The 24,342-nt window shown below is 43.8% G+C and overlaps 1 protein-coding gene across 1 annotated transcript in view; it reads right to left on the bottom strand.

The window, feature by feature from the left end:
- Positions 1 to 24,342, bottom strand: part of TENM1 (teneurin transmembrane protein 1) — a 1,327,579-nt gene that overhangs the window by 736,401 nt on the left and 566,836 nt on the right. Inside the window, exons 7-8 of the mRNA XM_086918499.1 lie at positions 22,337 to 22,536; positions 192 to 402 (exon numbers count right to left, since the gene is read on the bottom strand). Of these exons, the coding sequence (XP_086774625.1) occupies positions 192 to 402; positions 22,337 to 22,536 (411 nt within the window). The remainder of the gene's footprint in view (positions 1 to 191; positions 403 to 22,336; positions 22,537 to 24,342) is intronic.

Raw genomic sequence — 24,342 nt, 5'->3', positions numbered from 1 at the left:
ATGACCCCATGTCTGTTTTGAATAATTCTTGGTAAAATGCATTTATTTTTTTAAATATCAACAAATATACAACTAAGAAATTATTGGACTGCTTAAGTGGCTAGTATGATTAATGATAAGCAAGACTTTTTAAACATATCGTTGAGTAAGCCAATAATGGTCAAGGAAGATAAGGTATCAGACTAACTCACCAATTGCAGTAGTTAATAGAAATACTTGCTCCATTTTCTTTCCATCATTGTAAACAGCAAGATGCCAAGCTCCCTGATCCATGAATTCAATGAATCCCGTCTCTTGTAGCGATGCCAAGATTAGGCTTCTGGGAGCGTGTTGAGGGTCTTCAGCATTCCGTGGCTCTGGTTTTATTAGCTGCTTTCCATCCATCAATTTTACAAAATCAAACTGAAACAAAATAATCCATATTTTTAATTTGTGATAATGAGGTATGATTTGGAATTTGCAGCATGGTATAAACGGTACATGGACTCATGAGGTCACACCTAATTTTTCAACACTACTTAGATTACATCTTTCATGTCATTTTCATTTAATACATAACCAGGAGCAATTCATACAATGCTACTTTGCATGCAATACTTTACAAATAATGAATGAATAAAAACTCAGTGGACTTAGGATAGCGGTATGCCTGTACAAAATTGTGATGAATAGTGCACTTTTATTAGCCTGTGATCTTTCTCCACATATATATCGAATAATATTGTGACCCACAAACTACTCTGCAGAACTTTACCATAATTAGGGTGTAAGAAATTGGGTTACTGAAAGAGGGTGGTAAAACTCTATTCAAGCAGCAACCACAATTGTTTTCATGGTGAAACACAAGCAAACCCTAAACTAACCTGTGCTCAACCCTCTGATAGCCTGGCACAAAAGCAGTCAGGCTTACCTTAAAGGCAATGTGTAAATGCCCTTTGAATAGGAATGGACCACTGATGTCCGATACCACCCAGTGGTCCATCCTTTGAGCCTTATATCATTTCAATCACTCTGCTGAGGATTGGGTCATGTCTCTACTGTTTCCCCTGTATCCTTCCCACCCACCCCAGACCTTAAACCATTTCCCCGGGCAGCCCCTGCTTTGATAGATGACCTTTTCGGCCTGACTGCACTAGTCTAAATTGTTCCCATGCCACCAGCTGCAGGGGGAGCGCAACACCCCATTCCCTCGCCACATTTCTCTTTGTCACTGCTGCTGCCATCATAAGCCACACTTTCTGAAATTTGGGCCATGGCTCCTCCCCGATACACATAATATAAGCCCTCTTGGTTCCAGCGGGACCGCCATATCCACCACTGCTGACATCTCTTTTCTGACCTCTGTCCAGTAACCCTGGATACTTGGGCATTACCATAAAATATGGAAAAACAATTTCACCTCCCCAGAGCCTCTGCTACACTTGTCCGATTCCCTTCTTCCCAGCCTAAATAAGAGTGAGCTAGAGAAGTATGATCTATGTAGTATCCATAGCTGCACTAATCTGAATTGCGATCGTATGGCCACCTGCCTTAGCCCCTGTAGCACTTCTGCCCAATTGTCATCTTCTAGGTTACCCACTTCCTCTTCCCATGCCCCCCACAGCCCGACCAACTGGTCTGGCAAGTTGTCGAGGATCTTCCTATATATCAGCGAGACTGCCTTGGACTGCATTGGGTCCAACAGGAGTCTATCTTCCAAGGGTGTGTACTGTGGTATACTATCCCTTTTCGAATCTGTGCCCTAAGTGCAATGCTCCGGTTGCAGATAGTGAAACCCTTCTGTGCTTCCTATACTGTATTCTTCTTGATGTGTTTAAATATGTATGCATCACTTGAACAGTAATAAAGTGAAAATACAATACCAGAAAAAATACCACACCAATTTAGATAAATAGAATACATTTTATTATGTTATTTGTCAACAAAAGAACAAATATCCAATCAGTTGAACTGATGGTTCTGGTGAGCTGGAAGGGCAGCAATGCAGACTTCCATTGAGGCGTGTTGTGATGTATCCATTCCAATGAGGCACTGCCAAGAGCTGCGCCACATTTGGGTGGAGTTGTGTTGGTTCCGATAGAGTCAACAGCTGGGTCGGCAGGGCACCTTTGGCCCCACTTCAAAAGGTCCAGGCCTGAAGGGTCACTACTTGGAGAGTTAGGACTCACAGCAAGCAGAGTCCAGGTGCGGGATAAAGTTTGCTTGGAGCATTTTCTGTAGCTGTGGCTCAGATCGGAAGGCCAACCACCTAGCCCTTGGAGTCCCTCTGGTGATCCTGGGTTCACGGTGCAGGTCCAGTCCTTCTCACTCAGGCAGCAGGCCAACAGGGTAGCAGGGCAGCAGAGCAGTCATTCTTGCATCAGAGCTGCAAATCAGTCTTTCTTCTGAGTCTTCCACGTGCCCAGAAGTGTACTGAAGAGCTGTGTTTGAGGGTAAACTACTTACAGCCAGTGCCCATTTTGAAGTGTGATATGTTTCTAGCGTCCTCCCCCTACATAGATTCTAAGTTATCCTTCACATAATGTAAAGTATGCAGGTTTTTTCCCTGGCAGTAAGAATGAATTCAATTTTATTTAGAAACAATGTTTTTGTGACATTTTGATTTTATGCAAATTATGTGGCAAATGCAGTAAATCAATAATTATGCTGTAAACACTGCAGTCACATAATCACAAACATGTACAGGCGCTCACCATTGTACACTCTTTTTTATTCCTAATTTATTGATGAAAGGTAATAAAAGCCTACACATTCTATTGTCAGTCAGTGGCCATTGTTAGCCGTGCTTCAAAGAAAACTGAAGTTTCATGCACATGACACCAAATTAAATATGTAATCAAAAATACTTAATGGGCAAAATGTGCAATATGGTCGTTTGGCTTTGTGGTTTATGATGTCACCAGAATCCATCAACAAAGTATTGTGCAATATTGCTCAGTTACTAATATTTATCTTATTTTTACAAATCAATTTCAATACTATATAAATATATTTTAAAAAATTGAAAAATCAGTTCAGTAGCTTTAGGGATATTAAGGTCATATTTGGGCAGTTAGGTTCAAGAGTCTCACAATAATGCAACTTCAAGAAACAGTGATCTGATTCGCCTAGGGGGATTTTTCCTACCAGCCAAGTGCTCTGATTTGCCGGTACAAGATGAAGAGAAAAGTTGCAGCCATGATTTCAGGACAATGGGATTCCTTCCCCGTGTCCAGAAAATTGCTAAACATAAGGTATTAGAGGGCAAGGTAGGGGTACCCTGACCCACTTGTGCTGGTGCCAGAATATAAAATATTTACAAAAGTCCATAGGAGCGCAAGGGTCACACTGGCTCCCGCGAGTGTCTTCTGTCGCTGCGAACAGACAAAGACTGTGTACAGCAGGGGGAGGGGTGGCTGCACGCTGGGGTTGATTAATAAAGCAAAGGAATTCGATTTGTCATCGAAAGTATGTTTAGTGCGGTAGAAGACACAATTAGGACCCATTTTTGATGAGTTCTCAAATATATTCCTCATCCATTTCCGTAAAACATTTTGACAGTTAACTCTCTGGAGATCAACTGCCATTTTAGCACAGTGTTTTAATGAGTAACTAGAGTGCTAACATTCCGTATTTATGACAAGCGTGGCACACCTCAATGCCTTCCTTATGGAATCAAATTGTAAAGCTGAAAGCATTTTCAATAGAAGATACTGCAATACAATAAATGATACTATATAACAAATAATAGCAAAAAATGATAGAAATTTGCAAAACGCTTAATTAACCAGTGCAATAAAAACATAAAAATAACAGCTGGCTCAAAAGTCTTTTGTCGCTATCTGGGAACTCAGAAAATGTGTCCTCATTTTTACTTTCTACGTCAATAACCATAATTTCTATGAGATAAATAACCCCTTGTTGTCTTTATTTATAAAATAAATACTTTACATATTACAGTTTTGATTCCATCAAGATGACTTCAGGCATGACTTTTGTCATAAATGCTCATTGGAAGAGCATGAGGAGGAGGGAGCGGGAGCATGGACCCTGAAAACAGAGGATGGGGGAAGAGCCAGGGGCACCGGCAACAAACTGACCACACCGGGCAGGCAGGGGGGACAGTGGCAACACAATGGACCATGGAGAGCAGGAGGGACAGAGTAGGGGCACAGACTTGGATAATGGAGTGCAGGGATGAGGTCTCTGGTCACGAGCCGACTGGACTACGGAAACACCCTCTACGCCGGTACCACCGCAAAACTCCAGAAAAAACTCCAACGCATCCAGAACGCTTCAGCCAGGCTCATATTAGACATCCCGCGTAAAGAACACATCTCTGGTCACCTGAAAAACCTCCACTGGCTCCCCGTCAATAAGAGGATTACTTTCCGGCTCCTAACCCACGCACACAAAGCACTCTACGAAATCGGACCCGAATGCCTCAACACACGACTGTCCTTCTACACCCCCTCCCGCCAGCTACGATCCTCCAACCAAGCCCTTGCCACTGTACCTCGCATCAACAAAACCACCATGGGAGGTAGATCCTTCTCCTACCTGGCAGCTACAACCTGGAACTCACTTCCCACTCACCTTCGCCTTACTCAGAACCACCTAGCATTCAGAAAGCAACTTAAAACATGGATATTTGACAAGTAATTCCCCACCCTTCTTCAAGCGCCTTGAGACCCTCTGGGTATGTAGCGCGCTATATAAATTTTTTGACTTGACTTGACTAGGGGACAGGGGCAGCAAATTGACCACAAAGGGCAGGAGGGAGAGCTGTGTCAGCACAATGGCTTTGCAGAGCAGGTGGGAAGGGGCAGTGGCAGCACAAAAAAGCTTGGCGAGAAGTAGAAGGAGGAATGGGTCAGGGATATACACACGGACAATGAAGGCAGGGTTTAGGTCAGAAAGGGCAGCAATCTGACCACGCAGGGCAGGCAAGATGGGCCCTGGCAACATAACGGACTGTGGGGGGCAGGATGGAGCAGGAGAGGAACCACGTAGACAACAGAGGGCAGGATGAAAGGGCATTGGAGGGAGCAGCAAGCTGAACATGCGGGGCATATGCCTTGTCACAGATCTGGTAGAATGAAAATTTCAAACGCAGGGAACCTTAAAGAATGTACTAACGTGCATTTTGGTTGGAGCTGTGTGAAGTTGAACTACATTGGTTCCTAAGACTGGAGAACACAAAACCTTACATTAGAAAAGTAGATATTAGTTTTGAGAAGGTCTACTGGGACAAGCCTAGGTGGTTGCATTAAACAAATATTAATATAAGTGATAACCACAGGCAGTTTCCCATGCAGATAGCATTCCCTTTGTTGAACAATACTTGAATCCCTAGGAAAATGGGATTCCAACCCGAGTAAAGGCCATAAAAATGACGACCAAAATCCAACAACTGAGAAAGGTAGCAGAAACATTCCATAATTTGGATACAAGACTGCAAATTACAAACAGCAATACACAGTATCTGAATTCTGAACTGGATTAATGTAGCAAAAGAAGTCACATTTTACATCTAGTAGAGTAGGACTTTGAGTGTCCAGGAGCAGCAAATCATGCATTAGAAAATGCCCTGAGCCCAATGTTCCCATTCTCATACTGGGGCATTATTCACATTAAGCACCATACCACATTGCATTAAACATTATTTAAAGCATCAAGGATGCAAATCTTTGCCATCCCTATACCAACCGCATTATTCACATTAAATGCATTCCCCCAATACTTTAAATACACCCATAAAACCTTAAGCCCATAACTGTGTGCAACCCATAGTTATTTACCTGCAGCAGATCACAGATTGCAGCACCATTCTGTGCCTTATTATTCAGAGCCAATCTTCTTCTCCTTAAGGTCCTCACACGTAAAAATAGATGATATGCTGTTGTTTCTGCAACTGCTTGTGTGTAGAGTTTAACTTGGGATGGCCTTTTTATACATGGGACAGGAAGGTGTAGCTAATTCTGCATAGGTCACACTGTGGTGAGGGGTGGGCACAGAAATAGGTGTTGAGGGTTTGGGTTTTACTTACCCTCACCTGCTTGCTATTGTGAAATCACACAAAAAAACTGAGGTTGAAAGGTCATTATTTGAAGAATGTACTAACAGGCAGGACAGAAAAGATAATTGGGGTAGTGTAACTCCTATAGAGGTGGTGTATCTGCATGAACTCCCATTGGGTGTGCTGCACACCTATCTGACCTTTGCACAGCTTTCCTGCATCAAGCCATCTCTAGCTTACAGTTTTTAGATGTCTTACTCTAAGCTGGTATTATACCCTTTTTGCCCCAGGCTGGTAATGTGGTGCATGAAACTCCTTTGTGTGTTCTGGACAAACTTATCTGCCCTTTACACAAGTGTCCCTCACCAATACCTCTATGATTGGCTGTTTTTAGAGCCCGTGGTCTAAGGAGGGACACATCCTTGCTGCTCCACGATGTCCAGGGGCTGCATGAAGATTTTCTTTTTTTGTTTTTTTTAATAAACCAACATTTGACCAGCCCTTTGGTTCAGGCAACAATGATGCTGAGGGCTGGGAACTTGGGCTCTCTACTTTTTCTCAACTCTTCTTGCTGAGACCCCCATCTGTCACAACTCTGCAGACCTGTTTTTGAATATGCCCAGGCATGTCCTCTTATGCCAGACACATTTGCACACACACCCAACTAGGGTCACAATTTTACACAACTCATAATATATGATGCTAGGAACCTAACACCAACCTCTAAATATGTGCACATGCTCTCACAGTACACATGACACACCCCACACATACTCCAGTTCAGGGGAGAGCTCTAACACAACCATCTACATAATTTCTCCGTTATTTCTGCATCATTTCACGGGCTTGGGACCTGTAACTTTAAAGTGGTGAGTAAAGGTATCCCCTTATACTACTGATGGTAATATGCTGGAGTCGCTGAAGCAGGGGACTGAAAAATATCAAAAGGAGCTTGATGCTCTCAAGCACCAACATTATTTTGACACTATCTCCCTCTGTGAAAATCCACATGCAATGTTGGAATATCTGTGTGCCTCGCATATGCACTGCTCTTAATTCTAAAGGCATGATGGCTTATGACTTCTTAGTGATAGGATCTGCCAATGCTACAGTTCATCATTACCTTGTAAGATCCTGAACCTGCAACTGATTTGCACCATTGCTGGGATTCTCCCTCAAATGTAAAGTACCTCCAGCACTTGAGTACTAGGCACATATTTAAAGGAGCTTGAAAACCTACATTCCTACTCTGCCTAAAGATCTACTTCTTCCAGCTTTATGGGGTTTGCCAAATCTATTGGTAGGAGGAGCAGCACAGTGACCGAAAGCATAGCATGATGAGATAGTAACCATGGAGGAAGCAAAGAAGAGGGCAGGGCTTCCAATGCCTTGGTGATTGCCTCTTGCATTTGTACAGCCATGGAATTGGCAGGAATCTTCATTTTCATTGGTGCTTACCCATGGTCACTGCCACACAAGAAGGAGGTGTCTTTCATTTTCCCTGTAAGCAATGGGCCTAATTCACAAATCGACTTTGAAGGTAAAATACCTCCATGTATGCCTGACAGCAATCCAAACTAGATGCGATAGGTATCAATGGTTTAATGCTGCAGATTTCTCCACCACAAGTGAGGGGAAATCCAACAGACTAATTCATAAACTAATTGCAGAAAAGAGATTATCTGAAAACCTATTTGGATCATGTCACAGGAGTCAAGCCTAATTGGGAACAGCAGGGCAGGTTCAGTGAGGGTTCACCGGCGTGCCTTTCTCTGGGAGTCTGGTCACCCTCTGGAGTTTTTTCGCAAAAGTTCACCAAACTTTCCCAAACCTTTTGGAACTTCTTCCTGAAGTTCCTCTTGAGGGTCCGAAGTGACCAAAAACACAATCCAAGGTTTGGAATCTCCAATATGGTCCTCCTTAAAACATTGGAACCACAATTCCTACAATGCTTCTGGGCAACACCCTTAAAAGTCCACCTGATACACTCCATGCAGGCGACTCTTGGTGGGGTTGATGCAGGCGATCTCTGTTAACATGTAGCTTGCAGGGAGCCCACTCTTTATTCCTCTTGAAACAAAGTACATCCAAAGGGCTGTACTTCCAGATAATGCAGAAGGCACACTCAGTCAGAATGGAGGGCCCGATGGTACAAATCAAGTTTCTAGCATGGTAATCCTTCTTCTTCTCTCAGTTTAAAGCAGGAGAGCTGAGAGGCTCTGCCACTCTCAGAAACCTATTCTAAGTTCTCCGGGTCAAGCAGGAGGGCACTCCTGTCCAATGAGGCGCAGGGCAACATCCCAGAGTATGACTATATCCACGAAAGTGTCTCCAAAATTCAACATGGCTGATTTTTCAGCAGAGAAAAAAGATTCATCTCCATATTATTCCTCGCCCTTGCATCTGCTCATTCTTTACTTAATCCTGCCATCTGGCTGGGTTCAAAGAGTAGGGGTGTTAATGAAACTGCCTTCTTCTGCCTGTCTCCTCCTTCTATTGAAGATTATTGTTTACGACCCCTCTCCACAGCACTGTCATTCCTATTTAGCATAACCCTGACCTCCCAGTTTGGCTCTCTAACACCAGGGGCTACTTATCACCTCATCAAAGCAGCCTGGCTAATCTACGTAAGTCTGACCATTCACGACAGACCACTGGAAGACTGAATTTTGGCTTACAGACAAGAAAGTCTTATAACTTCTTGTCTGTACATTTTAGGATAAATTCAACAATAACATATTATTGGATTTAGCAATACCATTCTAGTAAGTCTTTGAATAATATTTTTATGACATCCTTGACGTTAGTTGTTATTTAATAACTTCTTGCCATGTTAACCTATGTGGCTAGGGATTTGCAATGGGGATACTGATTTGGGCAATGTTTCCAAAATGAGGGCTTATAAACATCTTTGATAAGGAACCTGCCTATATCTACATGACCACCCATCCCTAGAACCCCTAGGGGAAGCTTTAGGGGTACTGTATATGTCTAAATATTACAGATCCTCACTCCACAGTACTCCTAGCACAAACAATCAATTTGGGGAAGCACTTTACTACAATGTGGGGAGTGAAATGTGCAATCTCACTAAACCCAAGACATATAAATCATATTTTATAAGAGTTCTCCTTATAAATACCTGACCCCCCAACCGCTGGGACACCTAGGGGAGACCTTGGGGGTACCTAATATGCCAAAACATTGTAGTTTAATCATTTTTAAGTGCAAGCGCCCCAAACACCAAAGTGGAGTTTGGATACAATCTGCATTTTAAAAGCAGTCCTGCAACACAAGGCTGCTTTTAATCTGACCTCAGGTCTCAGCAGTGCACACATGCAAGTGCAAGAAGGACCGCTGACCTCTCAACTGGATATAATCACAAAAGATGTCAGTTAATGCCCATTACAGAGTGAAATACTGCGGTGGAAACCATGTCATGTGTATGGTATCCACCATCCCAAGATCTTGGACCAGAGATTTATGGGAATACGCACCTGTTAATTAGTGCTTCACGAAGTTAATTAATGGTGTGCAATTTGCACACACATTACATCCTACATATAATTCCGGTCATGAGATTAGTCTCTAATATTGTATGGATCGGTAAGAGTCAATGCATTAACACAGAGGTCAAGATATGACAGTGTTCAATATTCCTAATGTCAATGCACACCTTAAATATTGAGTAACTTTATCCATGGCTGTTGGTACTGGCGTTTGCCTGCCGTGAAAGTTGGTCGCTCAATAAATTCGGCTATAGTTGTGTGTTAATGCCTCTCATGTATTGTCCAAGTCACAACCAACCCCCTCTGCTACCACTCTAGGGAATCAGTTCACCCTCTAGAAGCTAATGTATCACTTCATTAGAATGTACACACATTGTGATTACAAATACATACCTACAGAAAATGAACAACAATAAAAGGTAATGAGAGGAAAGTGATAAATGCATAGGATGGATAAATGTACTGAAAAATTCTGCTCGTTTTAATAACTTTCCAAGATGAACCGAGATTTAATATCCTCTATGTGATGAGAGGCCTTTTAATTATTGATGTCATTGCGACTAACAGAAAGCCTCAGCAGAGGTCTGCCAATCTGCAAGAAATGGGCTGTAATTAGAAACGACTGCAAAGTAATGGCATGAAAACATGTATCATGTGAGGGATTCACGCCGGAGGCAATAAGAGATGTATGCACATCTCATTTCATTGCCAAAACTGGAATGAAACCTCCATCCTAAAGATTCATTTCATTGCGGGCACTGCATAAGAGAAGACTACAGACTTAATAGAGAAAGTGGCACGGAAATGGCACCTGTGGTTAAAGGAACATATGGTCAGGAGGCTGTGCCCAGCTCGTTAAGATCTAATTGAGGCAGGGGGGTTTATTGGGCCACTTAGGAGGGTCTTCTTAAGAGAGTTACATTGTTTTTTAGCTGGGGTGGTACAAATCCTTCATTGCTCTCAATTTCCAGCGATTCTGTGTAATCCTTGCATTTGTTGTATTCAGATTATGAAAAGAAATGCCCAATCGTTGCTCCTGAGCTGATGATGTGCCCGTTTATTTGCATGTCTCAGTGGGGTACCATGGCCTGGGCTTCGCGGTCGGTCGCGATTGGTCGTGCTCTACCTGACCGCAAGATCAGTGTCTAATGCCTAAAGGTTAAAATGGAGCTTCAAGAACCCCCAAGTCCTATTTCATTGATTCTGATTGCAGTAGTAGGGCAAGAAACGAAACATTCTGAGGAAGGCAGCCATGATTGGGGTTCGAAAGATGGCTTCCAATGGCATGCGCAGTTTCCACCTACAGCTCTCTAGGGTAGCGGGAGAGGGTTCTGGTCTTGTCTTCACTACTGCAACGTTCTCAGTCCAAGCATTCGTGTCCCTCTTTTTCTAAAATGTGGCAATATAGTTTAGACCCTGATAAAACTAAGATGTATTATTCTTGAAACGCGCTCGCAGATGAAATTCTGATTATTATGCATAGCATTTAAGAACACTAAAGACAAGGCGCCAATTTATCTTCAAGCAAGAAACAAGAGTTTATATTTTTACATGAAGTGTGGCTCCGAGGCCCTCATACTAATTGGCAGTAAGTAATTTCTGATTTATTAATTGCAAATGTTAAACCCTGAGTTAGAATTAATCACACACTGGAGCGCTGCGTAAAAATCCTACAAGTAATGGTGTGATGCGCTTACAAGATGCCAGTGCATTGCTAAGCGCTACACCACAGAGGAAACGTGAGGCAGTGATATCTTTGTGTGGAACGTGTGGCCAAGTTTCACTGTACAAATTAACACGTGAGGACAACTGCAAATGTATGGACTTTTGCTTGACATGGACGTTATGCCTGGGAATGTGTGACGTGTTGTACCTCGCGCTTACCATTGCTTGCACCTGGTCTCATTAGGTGCTGGGCTTCCATTCCAAAACCCGGCCGCGATACTTTAGCTGGTTATCATTGTGTGAAATCTAAGGGCTGTTTGAACCCACGGCCCCCTTACGCCCGCTTTGCAACCATTAGCAGGAGGCGGTGACGCACAATGTAAATCATTTCTTGGCAACGTTCCGTGCAACCTAGGCTTTGTGAAAGAAAGATGATTGGCGCGTGCATTCGTGCTGCTTTGTATCATGCACCATAACATTGCAAGAACTCCCGGTAATAGGCGATATTATGGATGTACATGTGCAAAACGACTTTCCTGGTATTCGCCCACTTGGACATTTTAGCAAGAAACGCAGAGGAGATTTCTGTGTTGGAAACGGATAAAATAGGGAATTACTGTAAGAGTTAAAAGCGGGAAATACTATGTGTCGGGGAACAATCAGGTGATTGGCTGATAATTCTAGATCCTGCCAGCCATCTTGTTTGCCAAATTTCCAATAAGTGAATTACAGAAAATGTGTGAAGGAGCCCACCGTGTCAAAGAATAATCTTTTAATTTACTGTACCTTGCTGTTTTCTATATGAGCTTCAAGCTATCAAATTATCTGCCCTTAGAACTTTGCTGAGTGCCTTGTTTGTGGTACTTCAGTAACAAACTGAAAGTTTTAATTTTCTGGAATTATTATGCAATTTTCGGACAAGTGAGCACTGACTGGTGAATTGTCATTTATACAATGAAGTCACTCACTCACTCACTCACTCACTCACTCACTCACTCACTCACTCACTCACTCACTCACTCACTCACTCACTCACTCACATGAAGGTACTACTCCGTCCAGTACTGAATGATGGGTGAACTATTGCAAAGAAGAGATGGAACACATGTGCAATGTCCAAGAACTCAACATGAGTCAGACCTAATTTCTAAACTTCTGCATTTATCAAAGTCAGTTTTAGGGCCAGCGCCTTAAGAGCACTGGGGACAAAGGCCTCAGTCTGAAATGAACATCTGCCAATGCTACGTGAGTGACAATACCTGACGCTCAGGCACGACTTTAAGAAATAAACTTGGCTGTTTACCACGATCGTTGAACAGCATTTCTGTCGTGCATATATTGTCACTTCTCCAACTTCACGAAAGCCAGAATCGTTAGTGACAGTGTGCTAAACAGTTTTGAAATAGCAAAACAGATGACAAGAACACGAAAAAAAATCTGTTTTTCCAGAGTACAAAAGTAAATTTGAGATCTTTTTACAAGTCTGTGCTATAACTCCATTTTCAAATTTGCATTCACTTCTGCAGGTGGTTTTTTATATATTTATCTTGATTTTGCATACTATTAGCACATAAGTATTCATACATGTATGGGGATTAATATGTTGCAAACGTATCTACATAGCAGAGGGTTGTAGAAAGGTAGTGGGGGTGGAAAGGAGTGCAGAGAGGGTGGCGGGGAGGGGATGAAGACATGGCGATGGAGGTTGCCAGCCGCGTGCATCCTCCTGAAGAGTAGATTGCACACATGAGGTGCTGCTTGAAGAGGGGGGTCTTCACACTCTTCCTGAAGATCAGAGACCAGAGATCTTGCTAGATCTGGATGGAGAAGTGTTCTGGATCCTATAACATTGGCAAGAGAAGTAGTGCATTGCATTCAAACACTACTCAGCTGTAGGTCCACCATAAATTGTTACAAAACTTAAAGAAGAGTTTATGAGTGGAGGAAGTTCTATCGCTCTCATGACCTGGTTTACCCTGAAGAAGGATGTCTCTGGACACAACAAGCTTACATGTTTCGTTCATGTTCCTGGAGAGGGGCAATGGTCTCCGTGGACTCTCTAGGAAGGGGCCCGCACCCTTTTGACAGAGAGGCTTCCTCAATAGCAGTGTCCTAGGGACTTCTTCAAAAGAGTCAGATTGGGTAGACTGGCGGCACACTTCACCCAGGGCCCAGTGACTTCCACAGGATGATACTTTACTCTGTGATACATTTCCTATTGTGCTTCCTTTAGTTGACTGTCCATTCAGTTGTCCCCTAGGGAGCTATTTGACATTAGGGATCATACAGGGTTTCAGTGGATTTGGTCATGTGTCTGTGAAGATTGATGAATGAGACTTGGCCAGGCACTGCTGTGTTGCACTGAGTATGTTTTTCCCAGTTTTACAGGGTTCGCAAGGTTTATGAATTTGGAGACCTCAGGAGAGTCTGCGAGTCCAATTGAATCCAACACAGGATTTATGAATCCTACAATAGAGGGGTTCTTCTGGGTCCCGCCCACACTGGTCTATGGCTAGGGTAGGTTCATACTATCCCCTTAAGGCCATTTTCTTCATATATTTTCTCAACATGGTCTCCTCGGTACACCATCTAGGATAAGCGCAGCTGCAAATAATTTTTGTTTTCGTGGCAGCCAGCCAATCAGAGCATGTTGGATTTGTGAATAATCAACCCGATTTGTCATCTACAATGATCAAAAGGAGAAAGAGCTGCCTTTCACAGAGGGTAACCGCCATCTTGGGCGGATTACCGGGTAGCGCTCTAGTTGGTCGCTGCCTCTCACCCTCCTCATTCACTATAAAATGAGCACTCGACCTAGGCAGCGCAGCAGAAGTGCGCAGCGGGCGCACCGGCGGCGCGCCAAAGGCAAGCCCATCTGCGCCCGTCCGCGCTAAGTCCGCGATAGGCGAGGACACACCGCTCACTTTGGGCCTACCATTTTAACTTATACGGGAAACGACCTGCATAAGCTCAATACTCTTGGTAAGTGTCCTTGCGGCTCTCCTATGGTGCAGATCTGGGGTCCCTTCACCTGTAGAACCTGCAGATGGACCACACCTTGGCCCCCTTTTGAGTTTGTTTCTGGGATAGGCTCCACTCAATTTAAGGGAGGGCTGATCAATGCGTGTTCATTGGGCTGTCACAGTCAGGATATTAGGGACTTAATCCTGGATCGTGACCTGGATGTTCTCTTCATAACGGAAACGTGGCTAAACGACACTTGCAATCCAGACTTAGTATCTGCCCTTTCTTCGGGCTTTAATATTTTGAGGCAGGATAGACAGATTGGAAGAGGTGGAGGGGTGGCTCTAATCCTTAAAAGCTCTTTGAAGTGCCACACATTTGACCTAGGGCCCCTTAAGGGAGCAGAAGGAATGGGTTTCTCCATTATGTTAAACTCATCCTCTTCTTTTTCGGGGAGTTTGGTCTATCGCCCTCCGGGTAGTGCTTCCACATTCCTAGATTCCCTCCGTGAAAGCTTAGGACAGCTTCTGTTGCGATATCCACAGTTTACACTTCTGGGTGATTTCAACCTTCAGTTGGAATCTAAAACCGGCACATTTGTGATCAATTTCCACCAGACTCTGGATATTTTCGGTCTGCATGAACACATGATGCAACCTACTCATTTTGCCGGGCATACCCTGGATGGGATATGTTCCAACTTTGCTCCATTGAAAACTTACTTCCCTGTACCGCAAATTTGGACAGATCACTGTTTGATCCCTTTCAATATCTGTGTCTCTTGCTTGCCCAGGGAAAAGAACTAGGGTCAGCCAGCAACCCGTAACCAACCCAAATTGGAGAGGTGTTGCTGATAATATCAAGCTTAATCCACTGCGGCACTCACAGGCGCCTAGTTTGTCCGGTGATGTGGCCCAGGACTCTATAGATTTCCATTCCTGGATGCAACAAGTCATTACAGACCGCGCCCCTCCCAAACGCCCCCCCCCCCCCGAGTAAGGGTAAAAGGGGAAAAATTAATGCCCCCTGGTACTCCCAGACGCTGGCTGATAAGCATTTATTATACAAAAAGAGTGAACGTAAATGGAGGAAATCTTATGATCAAACTGCTAAAACTCTGTACATAGCATAGGAAATCCTACCTTGTCAGTATTGAAATGGCCAAGAAGGATTACTATGTGAACGCTAAGCAGAGAACGGTATTCTCCATAGTGAAGTCCTTCACCCACCCTAAAATGCTTCAGCAAGAAATTCCACCATCCTTAGGTTTCCGCAATCAGATTGATGATTTCTTTGAAGAGAAAATCGAGCTTTTACAGAGGGAGTTCCCAACTCCCTCTTCCTCTTCCCTACTTAGTCATCAGGATTGGCTAGAGACTAAGGGTCATACCTTAAGTACCTTCCAACCTGTCTCCCTCTTTCAAACTCGAGAGATCATCCTGGCCTGTAAATCAGGAGCACCCACGGATTCTTGCCCTCCCCAAATACTACATCTGATAATCGATGTAGTTAACCCCCTCATCAATGCAATTGTCAATGCTTCACTTAGTCAGGGGGTAGTGCCTCTTGAGTGGAAAAAAGCAACCGTTAAACCCTTAATGAAAAAAACGAATAAATCCCCCACCGATCTTTCCAATCTCCGGCCAATTTCTCTCCTTCCGGTTTTGGGGAAGATAACGGAACAGATGGTATATTTAGAATTAAAAAACTTTGTTGAAACTTATAACTTCACCCTCAGCAGTCAGGCTTCCGGCCCAGACACTCAACCGAAACGGCCCTTATGGACCTTACTGACTCAATCAAATTCTTGCAGAAAGGGTAGGAACGCTGTTTTGATTTTATTGGACCTCACAGCAGCGTTCGATACCATCTCGCACGAAATCTTGATTGAAAGGCTGAGACACATAGGCATAACAGGAACTGCCTTGGCCTGGATAATATCATTCTTGTCAGATAGATCCCAAACGATTTCACTGGGTCCTTTTCGTTCTAGGGAAAAAAGGGTGTCATCTGGAGTCCCACAAGGCTCTATTTTGAGTCCATTATTGTTCAACGTTTATATGGTCCCCCTCATTGCATTGATAGAGTCATACGGCATACTTGTGACATCGTATGCCGATGACACTCAATTGATTGTCTCCATGGATAAGAACTCAACCAACGCAGAACAAAACTTAAAGAGTTGTTTGTCAGAAGTCTTTAAATGGATGGACAATAACCACCTAAAGTGCAATGCCAATAAGACAAAGATTCTACCTGTAGGTAAAGATGTCCATTTCTGCCCTAAGGATTGGTGGCCGGAGGACTCGCCCGCACCTCCTCACTCCGTTGAAACAGCTAGAAACCTGGGAGTCTTGTTTGACTCCGCTCTTTCTTTTGACCAACATGTAAGGAATGTGGCAGGAAATTGCTTTAGTATCATTAAATCCCTGAAGAAATTTTTCGATTTCTTGCCCACTGATTCGAGAAAGACGGTGGCAGTGGCCCTCATTCTTTCACGTTTAGATTATTGCAACGGCCTGATGGCCGGGATTAAAAAATCCACGTTGAAAAAATTACAGAGTGAGCAGCATGAAGCGGCCAGACAGGGACTTAAATTACCAAGAAGGTCCTCTACCTCGGCTGCACTTAAGATTCTACATTGGCTGCCTTTGCACAAGAGGATTTTATTCAAAATCCTTTTAACAACATTCAGAGCCCTTAATAAGACAGGACCTAAGTACCTCTCAAGACGCTACACCCGTTATGATCCCCCAAGAAGTCTGAGATCCTCAGGCGGAAATCTGATTACCATCCCCAGTTTCCATTATAAAACAAAAGGGGGAAAGACTCCTTTTGTGTTGGCATCAAAGGCTTGGAATGTCATGCCTAAAGAACTCAGACTCTTAGCCCATGAGAATGCTTTTAGGAAACAACTGAAAACATGGATTTTTAATCTATCCGATGTCTTTGTAATGGCCTCTATCTAGTTCCCATCACTGCATGATACATTATTTCAGCGCCCTTCGGAGCGACAGCACGCGCTTTACAAATACCCAATACAAATACAAATACTAGTCCAATGGTGTGCTCTCTCTTTCTTCTATCTTCATGAAAGATGCATGTCACAGCAGTCTTTAGTCCTAAGCTGAATGACCCATAACACAATTCATGGTAGTGACCAGAGTTCACACCAGGATGTCAACCATATTGATATGTGCATCAAAAGGTTAATCACTGGCTGAGTCCTATTCTTTTTGATTCACTTATCAGCCCCATCTTCCTTCCTGACATTTGTCTAGACCCCTTCCTTGTGATCTATCATTGAATCAAACAGCAACCTCTTGAAATGCAAAATGAGTCCCTCCCTTCCCTCCAGTGTGTGTCCCTCTCAGCTGACAGGAACACATCTATCTTGTGGGATTTCTGTCGTCACATGTCTTCCCCAGCTAGGCCTGGGCTTCCCCAAATGGAAGCCAGGGTCCTCGAAGTATGCAGCCTTGCAGATAAATGTGCTCAGTATGCACTCACAGCACTCTTACCGTCCAGTACTTATATCTCTATGTATTGCAGCCTTGCATGTACACCTGCATTTAGTACACACACTCGGTCTGCATACACGATCAGTACTGAAGCCTTCTGCAGTATACCAGTGTGTGCTTTCTGCAAACACACACTGCCAGAACACACACTCACCATGTGTGCACTGCACAACATTTCACCCTTCATGTATTGTACTTCAGGCTGGTGCACACACATCAAGTACATGCCTCCATTGTGCACGCACTGCAGAGCACTACATCTCTCATGTAATGTATTCCTCTCAGGCATACATGTACTCAGTACATGTGTTACAGTAGATGTATTAACCACACATGCACTACACCGTACTGCTCTGTCCCAGTATTGTCCCCTTACCAGGCACACATGCATCCAATATTGAGCCACTACTCTTGTTACTTCTATTACATACAGTAACACACCCACCTGATGTAGGCCAAGGGTGAGTTAAGCATACAGCAGCAGAACATTTAAAAAGGTGAGTGAGCCTGTAGACCTCACTCTAGTGACATGGGGCAAAAATTACATGTTTGCTACAATTGATCACTACATGGGATGGCGCCTTCCACCACTATGAGGGTGCTCCTCCCAGTCCAACAAGACAGCAAACCGTGAGACAGGCCAATGCGATGGTGCACATGCATGATCCGTGTTCGACTAAGACGAAAAACTAAACATTAGAGATTCAGACAACAGTAGAAGTGGACGCTCAGGGCAGAGGTACATGTCTTTTGCTATGCAGATGACTTTTCGGTCCCAGCATTGATTCTTCCTGAATTTCCTCTTCACCTTTCAGTTTTCATACATTTTATAAACCGTGATGATGCATTTTTGGAAATGTATCGTAATTTAAATTGTTCGCATTTATAGCCTTGAAAAAGTTTATTTTTGAGAATTAAGCGAGTGTTGACAGTGTTGGAATTACTGTACGATGTCACCAAAACATGCAGAATAAATCAATTACACTTTGTTGGCATTCCTGTAATTGTCGGGGAAACATTAGCAAATAAAGGTCTTACCTATAGTCAGCAGCAGCTCCTCTGTAAGAGCACTGAGGCTGTGACTCTCTTTTTATGTGGTTTCCTGATGTAAGAGATTATCAAGTAAACTAAATAAAAAATAGTGCTTGTGGTTTACTGCCTGACCTCATGCTGAGAAACAGCCAGGTAGCCAGAAATGTTTGCAAGGACCTTTGTGCCTGCGTGAGCCTGAACCTAATTCAGTGTTGCAGTGCTGGGAGTGGTTATGCACTCATACCCCTTGTCTTTTCTCACAGCGTAGGTGATGTCCTTTTCATGCACCTTCTCCTCCTAGAGCGCCTCGGGCATTTTTCTTTTAACCCCGGGCTGTATAAGTGTGCATGCCCCACAAGCCTATGTGCCCCATGCAGACCAGAATTTAACACTAATTTTCCTTTAAACATTTTTATTCTAGTGAGAGTTTGTGTAGGCAGGGCCCAGTGCACTGCTTTCCCCGGGGGCCTATAATGCTGTTAAGACAGCATGGAGATGAGGGCGACCTGACAGGATGTGTTTCAGAAAGATGGCCAGATCAGCAACCTGACCTAAAAAAGGGAGAACATTTTTTAAATCTATTCGGCCTGCTCTTCTTCCATTTCCCAGTCGAATCTAACCACTGGTCTCTCTCCTCTGCAGCAGCACTGGGGACTGTGCTAAACTCTTTATTGTCCTGACTTCATATGCTTATTTTATCTCCCCTGAAGATTATATCTGCTTATTATGACAGAGGGCATTTAGATGTATTCAACAGGCAGAATAAAACAAGCATTAGCTCAGACACTAAGGGTCCTATTACGATGTCGGGCAGATGCAAGAAACGGGACTGACCTCTGATCGCCAGTCCCTACCACTTCATTATGATGTGCCTGCACATGGTGCGGTCGCATTCCAACATTTCTCTATGGGAGCATGTGTTACCGCCATAAACCGGTCTTGTACATGCGCGCATATGGAAATGTGAGGTGGTGTTAATCCCTGTATCCCCTGGTAGGCTCCCAGGGGGTGCAGGGATGAACAGGGGGGCACTATAGGTGCCCACTCGGCCACAAACTGAGTTCATAAAAGAAAGGGGGCCCTGCTAGGGGCCCCCAAATACAGTTTCCAACAGGGTTTCCATGTCAGAAAGGCTGGCATAGAAACCCTTCTGAAAAACGTGCATTGCAATCCGGACGGCATAAACCACCGTCCATTTGGATTACGGGCCGGTTCTGACTGGCCAACAAGCTCCTTGAGCCTCTCAGAAGCCAGTCGGAATAACCGCCCAGATTTAATTCCGACCGACTGAATCAACATCAGACAGTCGGAAAGGAAACCAATGATTTCAGTTGTAAGGCCTCTGACCTGAGGTCGAGGCCCTACGACCGACATAGTAATAAGCCCCATAGTGTAGCTTTTTATTATTGAAATTACAAGTTAAGGAATGTCTGCTGATTGCTGTGTTTGTGTGAATGAGCGAGTCATTGATTGTGGGGGTTGATTGAGTGGGTAGATACATTTGATAACCGGTTGCATGAATGGCAGTGGGAAGGTTGATGTGTATGGATGAATATGAGCGGTTAGGTGAATTACAGAAGGTGGGTGAAAGTGAATGAGTTGTTTAATGTGGGTGGGTAGGTGAGAGATCATAAGGGAGCAGGTGAGTGACTCACTGGGTGGGTGAAAGTGAGAAGGATGAGGTAGGTATACGGATGTTCATTAAAGCGCCATGAAATGACTGAAGTGCACTTCACTGCTTTCAATGACATATTGTATTAACTGGATCTACAACAATAAGTGGGTGGCGGAATGTGAATTAAATGAGTGGGAGTGTAGATAGAGGAGAATGTATGAATACATGGGTGAGTGTGTCAATGAGAGTATGGGTGGATGAGAGTGTGCAGTGCAGTAGGGACAGTGCATGGATGGGTGGATGAACTCGAGGGGTGTGAAAGTGGGCAGGATAAATACTGGTGAAGTTTTGAGGGGAATTTGTCACAGGCCACTTGCCTCTTAGCAGGTCCAAAGGCTCAGTAGGCAAATGCACCCACTATGCCATCAGACAAGGCTGATGATCTGTATCTAACCCTATGGTTCGAACCCCAGTCTTCGCTTTGCCTTCATCCTATGAACCTCTGTGTAAACAACCGCTCCCTCCTACCCCAAGCTAAACCCTTCCTTGAAGGTTGGCATCAGTGGCTGGCTGGACTCCAGTATTTAGAACAGTCTGCCATGGTGTTATCTTTCTGTACATTTGGTACTAGTATTGCGGTGTACAGCGAGTTTAGAGTCACAGTCACCTCGAAACCTCTTTTCGCTCATAAATAAAATGAAATTAGTATAAATTAGTTACTTTGCAAGAGGCAACTGTCCTCTTTATTGCCAGAGTTTGACATGCAGATAGAGCTAAAGAAAGGTCAAAACACGAAACTTCACACTGTCCAATAGCCCAAAGATGGAGACCGGTAGAAATTAATCAGACAGACCAGTGCTGTTTTCCTTCCGCTATGTTGCTGATTGCAGCTGGTTTGGTGGCAGGAACACCTTGCAGCAGATGTGTGGGACACTGCAACAGATGATGCTCTGTGTTCTGCTGTAACAGAAGGCTCAGTGCAATTCCAAAACTGCTCAGCAGTAACTATACTAAATAGTAATATGGCCAAAACGAAGAAAATAGCTTTACAATGTAAATGGACAAAACATGCATTCCTCATCTACACTGCAGAGGACACAGTGGATCTCAACAAGGAAGTAGTTAAAGCCAAATCCTGCTTCAGTCGAGGCGGACATTCATTAAAACACATTATTATGCATGACCCTGAAACATGCTTTTTCAGAAGCCATGCATGAATCCTGACCCAGAAGTCAGCAGGATCCTCAGTTTACATTTCTTGTTGAGCACCTCAACCCATAATTCATCTTTTTCAAACATTCGGTTTTAAGTGTATATCAGATTTCAAAAAGGCTAAGGGGCTTATTTACAAGCCCCATGCACAGCTGCACTTTATTTGACACACGTGTGGCGCAGTGTGCTGTTCCATATTTACAAGACCACGCAAAGCCACCGTGCATGGCTTTTCATTGGCCCTGTAAATTTGGCCCCTTGTCACTCATTACTTTGCGTGAAAGGAGTGTGTCATGGGTGTTCCCACGCCACACCCATGGATTCTGGCACCTTACCAGATTTACAATATTTTGTAAACCTGCAAATGCGTCAGAATCCTACACCTCCTCAGGAAAGGCGTTAGAGTAGCGCAGTGAGAGGATGCTTATTTCTCATTGCCTTTTCCTCTTTCTATGTGTGCTTCATTACGCAGGTCACATAGAAAGAGGAAAAATGCCATCAATGATTGCTTTTGTGCAGGAAGGTGTGCCTTCCTGCACAAAAATAGTCATCCCTGTATACTGCGCATTAATCTCATTTACAGTCTTTTTGTATACATATTTATCTCAGGTGGTCCCCGCAAAAACATAATGCGAATCTATACATGTAGGCTGACTTCCAAATCATATAAAAATATTTTTTCCTTGTCAGTTGAATATACGATGAAACATAATTTCAAATCACTATTGCTAATCAAAACATCCTCGATGATCAGATGACCCCTAGCATCTCCATACCAAACCAGAAGCAGACAATTGCAAACATCAACATTTTTAGTTACCTGAGTATGTGTGGGTGGAATGTTCATTCTTCCATAAATTCCCAAAAGAGAGTCCCTTGGCAGAGAAATGTTGAACTTCACATAGATGGGGTGGTGGATGGTGATCTGAAAACGCCAGAATAATCCTGGTGGGATGGCCTGCATGAGCTTTGTTCCAAGGTCCACTTCTCCTGCATCTATCGCTTTCCCTCTTTGATGAACTAGTTGGAAAAAAAAATACATTGACTAAGTACAATATTATTACATTTTACAATGCATTATCGTCTATTGTGTGTATACGTCTGGTGTGTATTTACTTCCAGAATATGCACACAATGTTTTGACACTGAAAGCACTAAGCTATCCAGTGGGGCGGGAGCTCACTGCTGAAATATTTGTGTGATCTAGTATGAATCACTTGCCCTTTCATTCATTTTTTTTTTTTTTTAAATATATTTTTATTGCAGGAATTAGTAAATCGTTACAAAATCGACCAGCATTATAACACAAGCAATATCAGCGAAATACAACCCTCTGTCCCCGCACCGTAAGTTCCGTACACAGCCATCCGGCCCACAACCCTGGGGTCGGGCGGCGAAATTCAATGGGGGCTCAGAAGGATGTCAGAGCTGGTCCGGATGATCCACTGTCCGTCATCTGCTTTTCCAAACAAGACTATAAACCCAAAAGAAAAACCCCCACCCTCAAAATACTACTAACCAAAGTAAATCCCACCCAACCCCGCCATCAGCGCCTGGGAACAACCGCAACAGGATCTGCTATGGGACCCACGGGGAAAGCAACAGGACTAATGTGCAAATGTTTAATGGGACTCGGGGCGAGTCGCTTCTTCACCTTCAGAGTCGCTGGGGGCGCAATAATCCCTGAGGGCCTGCACTAACATTTCCCACTCCAACGCTGCCTCCTGCGCCTTCTCATTACGCTGCCTCCAAGCCAGTTGGTATCTCAGTGTGCTCTCCCCCGCCGCCCACTTCAAGAGCTCGCTGTGCCATCGACTTCCTGTCGGACCAACTCGTGCCTTCCAGTTCCTGGTCACCTCTCGCTTAGCAAGAAGGAGCCCTAGGTCGATAAATTTGCTGGAAATTTTATTCTTGGGGGTATGAGGGAACCAGTGTAGGAGTCCCACCGCCGCATCAAATGATAAGGATCTCCCCGTCACCTCCTCCAGGGTCTTCCCCACTTCCACCCAGTAGGATGATAATCCCGGGCAGGCCCATAACTGCCCTTTCATTCATCTAAGGTAACAATAATAAACAAATGCATTGAGATACTGATTTATAATAGTTTGATATACAAATATTCCATATAAAGCATCTTGGTAAATATGGATATTAATACAAAACTAATTTTAATTATCGTTTTAAATATGACCAATTGTATTCACTTCCTATTATAAATGCAAAGGTTTGGGAAATGACAACTCTAGTAACTGTGAAGCAGTTTTGATGAGAGTGTGAAATGCTTTGCTTTCCAATGTCTGCCGGAACTACTAGAATTCACTTCGTTTGGGACAAGCACATTTCCAAACAGGTGCATCTTGCTTGAGCATATTGTATGTGACCCAGAAAGTGGAACTTTTGTTGACCAGGATAAACTGATTAAAATTTTGTTGGAACGTGGTTTTTATAGGTAGAGTTAGGGACCTACCATCAGTCAGAAAGCCACAATCTCAATAAAAGCCCCAGTCAAGATCTCAATAAATTATTCCCTTGCTCAGCCCTTGGTAGCTGGCTATGAGCAGGCAGGCTAAACTTAAGAAACAGGTGTGTAAAGCACTTAAAAAACCAATACATTGGGGGCGTGGCTAGCAGCCGATCATGGCGGCAGCATAAGGGACGAGCTCCGCAGCTGAAGCGGCCTCTTCATCTATCCGACACATAATCCGGCACAATTTTCAAGCCCTACAGGAGGGTACCAGAGCCCAGGACCGGGTGGTCTAAGCAGCGACAAGCGGCGTTACAATCCGACGTCTGGAGACCGAGAAACGTCGTGGCTGCGGTTTGGCC

The sequence above is a fragment of the Lissotriton vulgaris genome, chromosome 4_1 (genome assembly GCF_964263255.1).
Source record: "Lissotriton vulgaris chromosome 4_1, aLisVul1.2, whole genome shotgun sequence".
Lineage (NCBI taxonomy): Eukaryota > Metazoa > Chordata > Amphibia > Caudata > Salamandridae > Lissotriton > Lissotriton vulgaris.
Note: the sequence above shows the minus strand (reverse complement) of the source record. Positions and strands in the feature narration are given on the sequence as shown.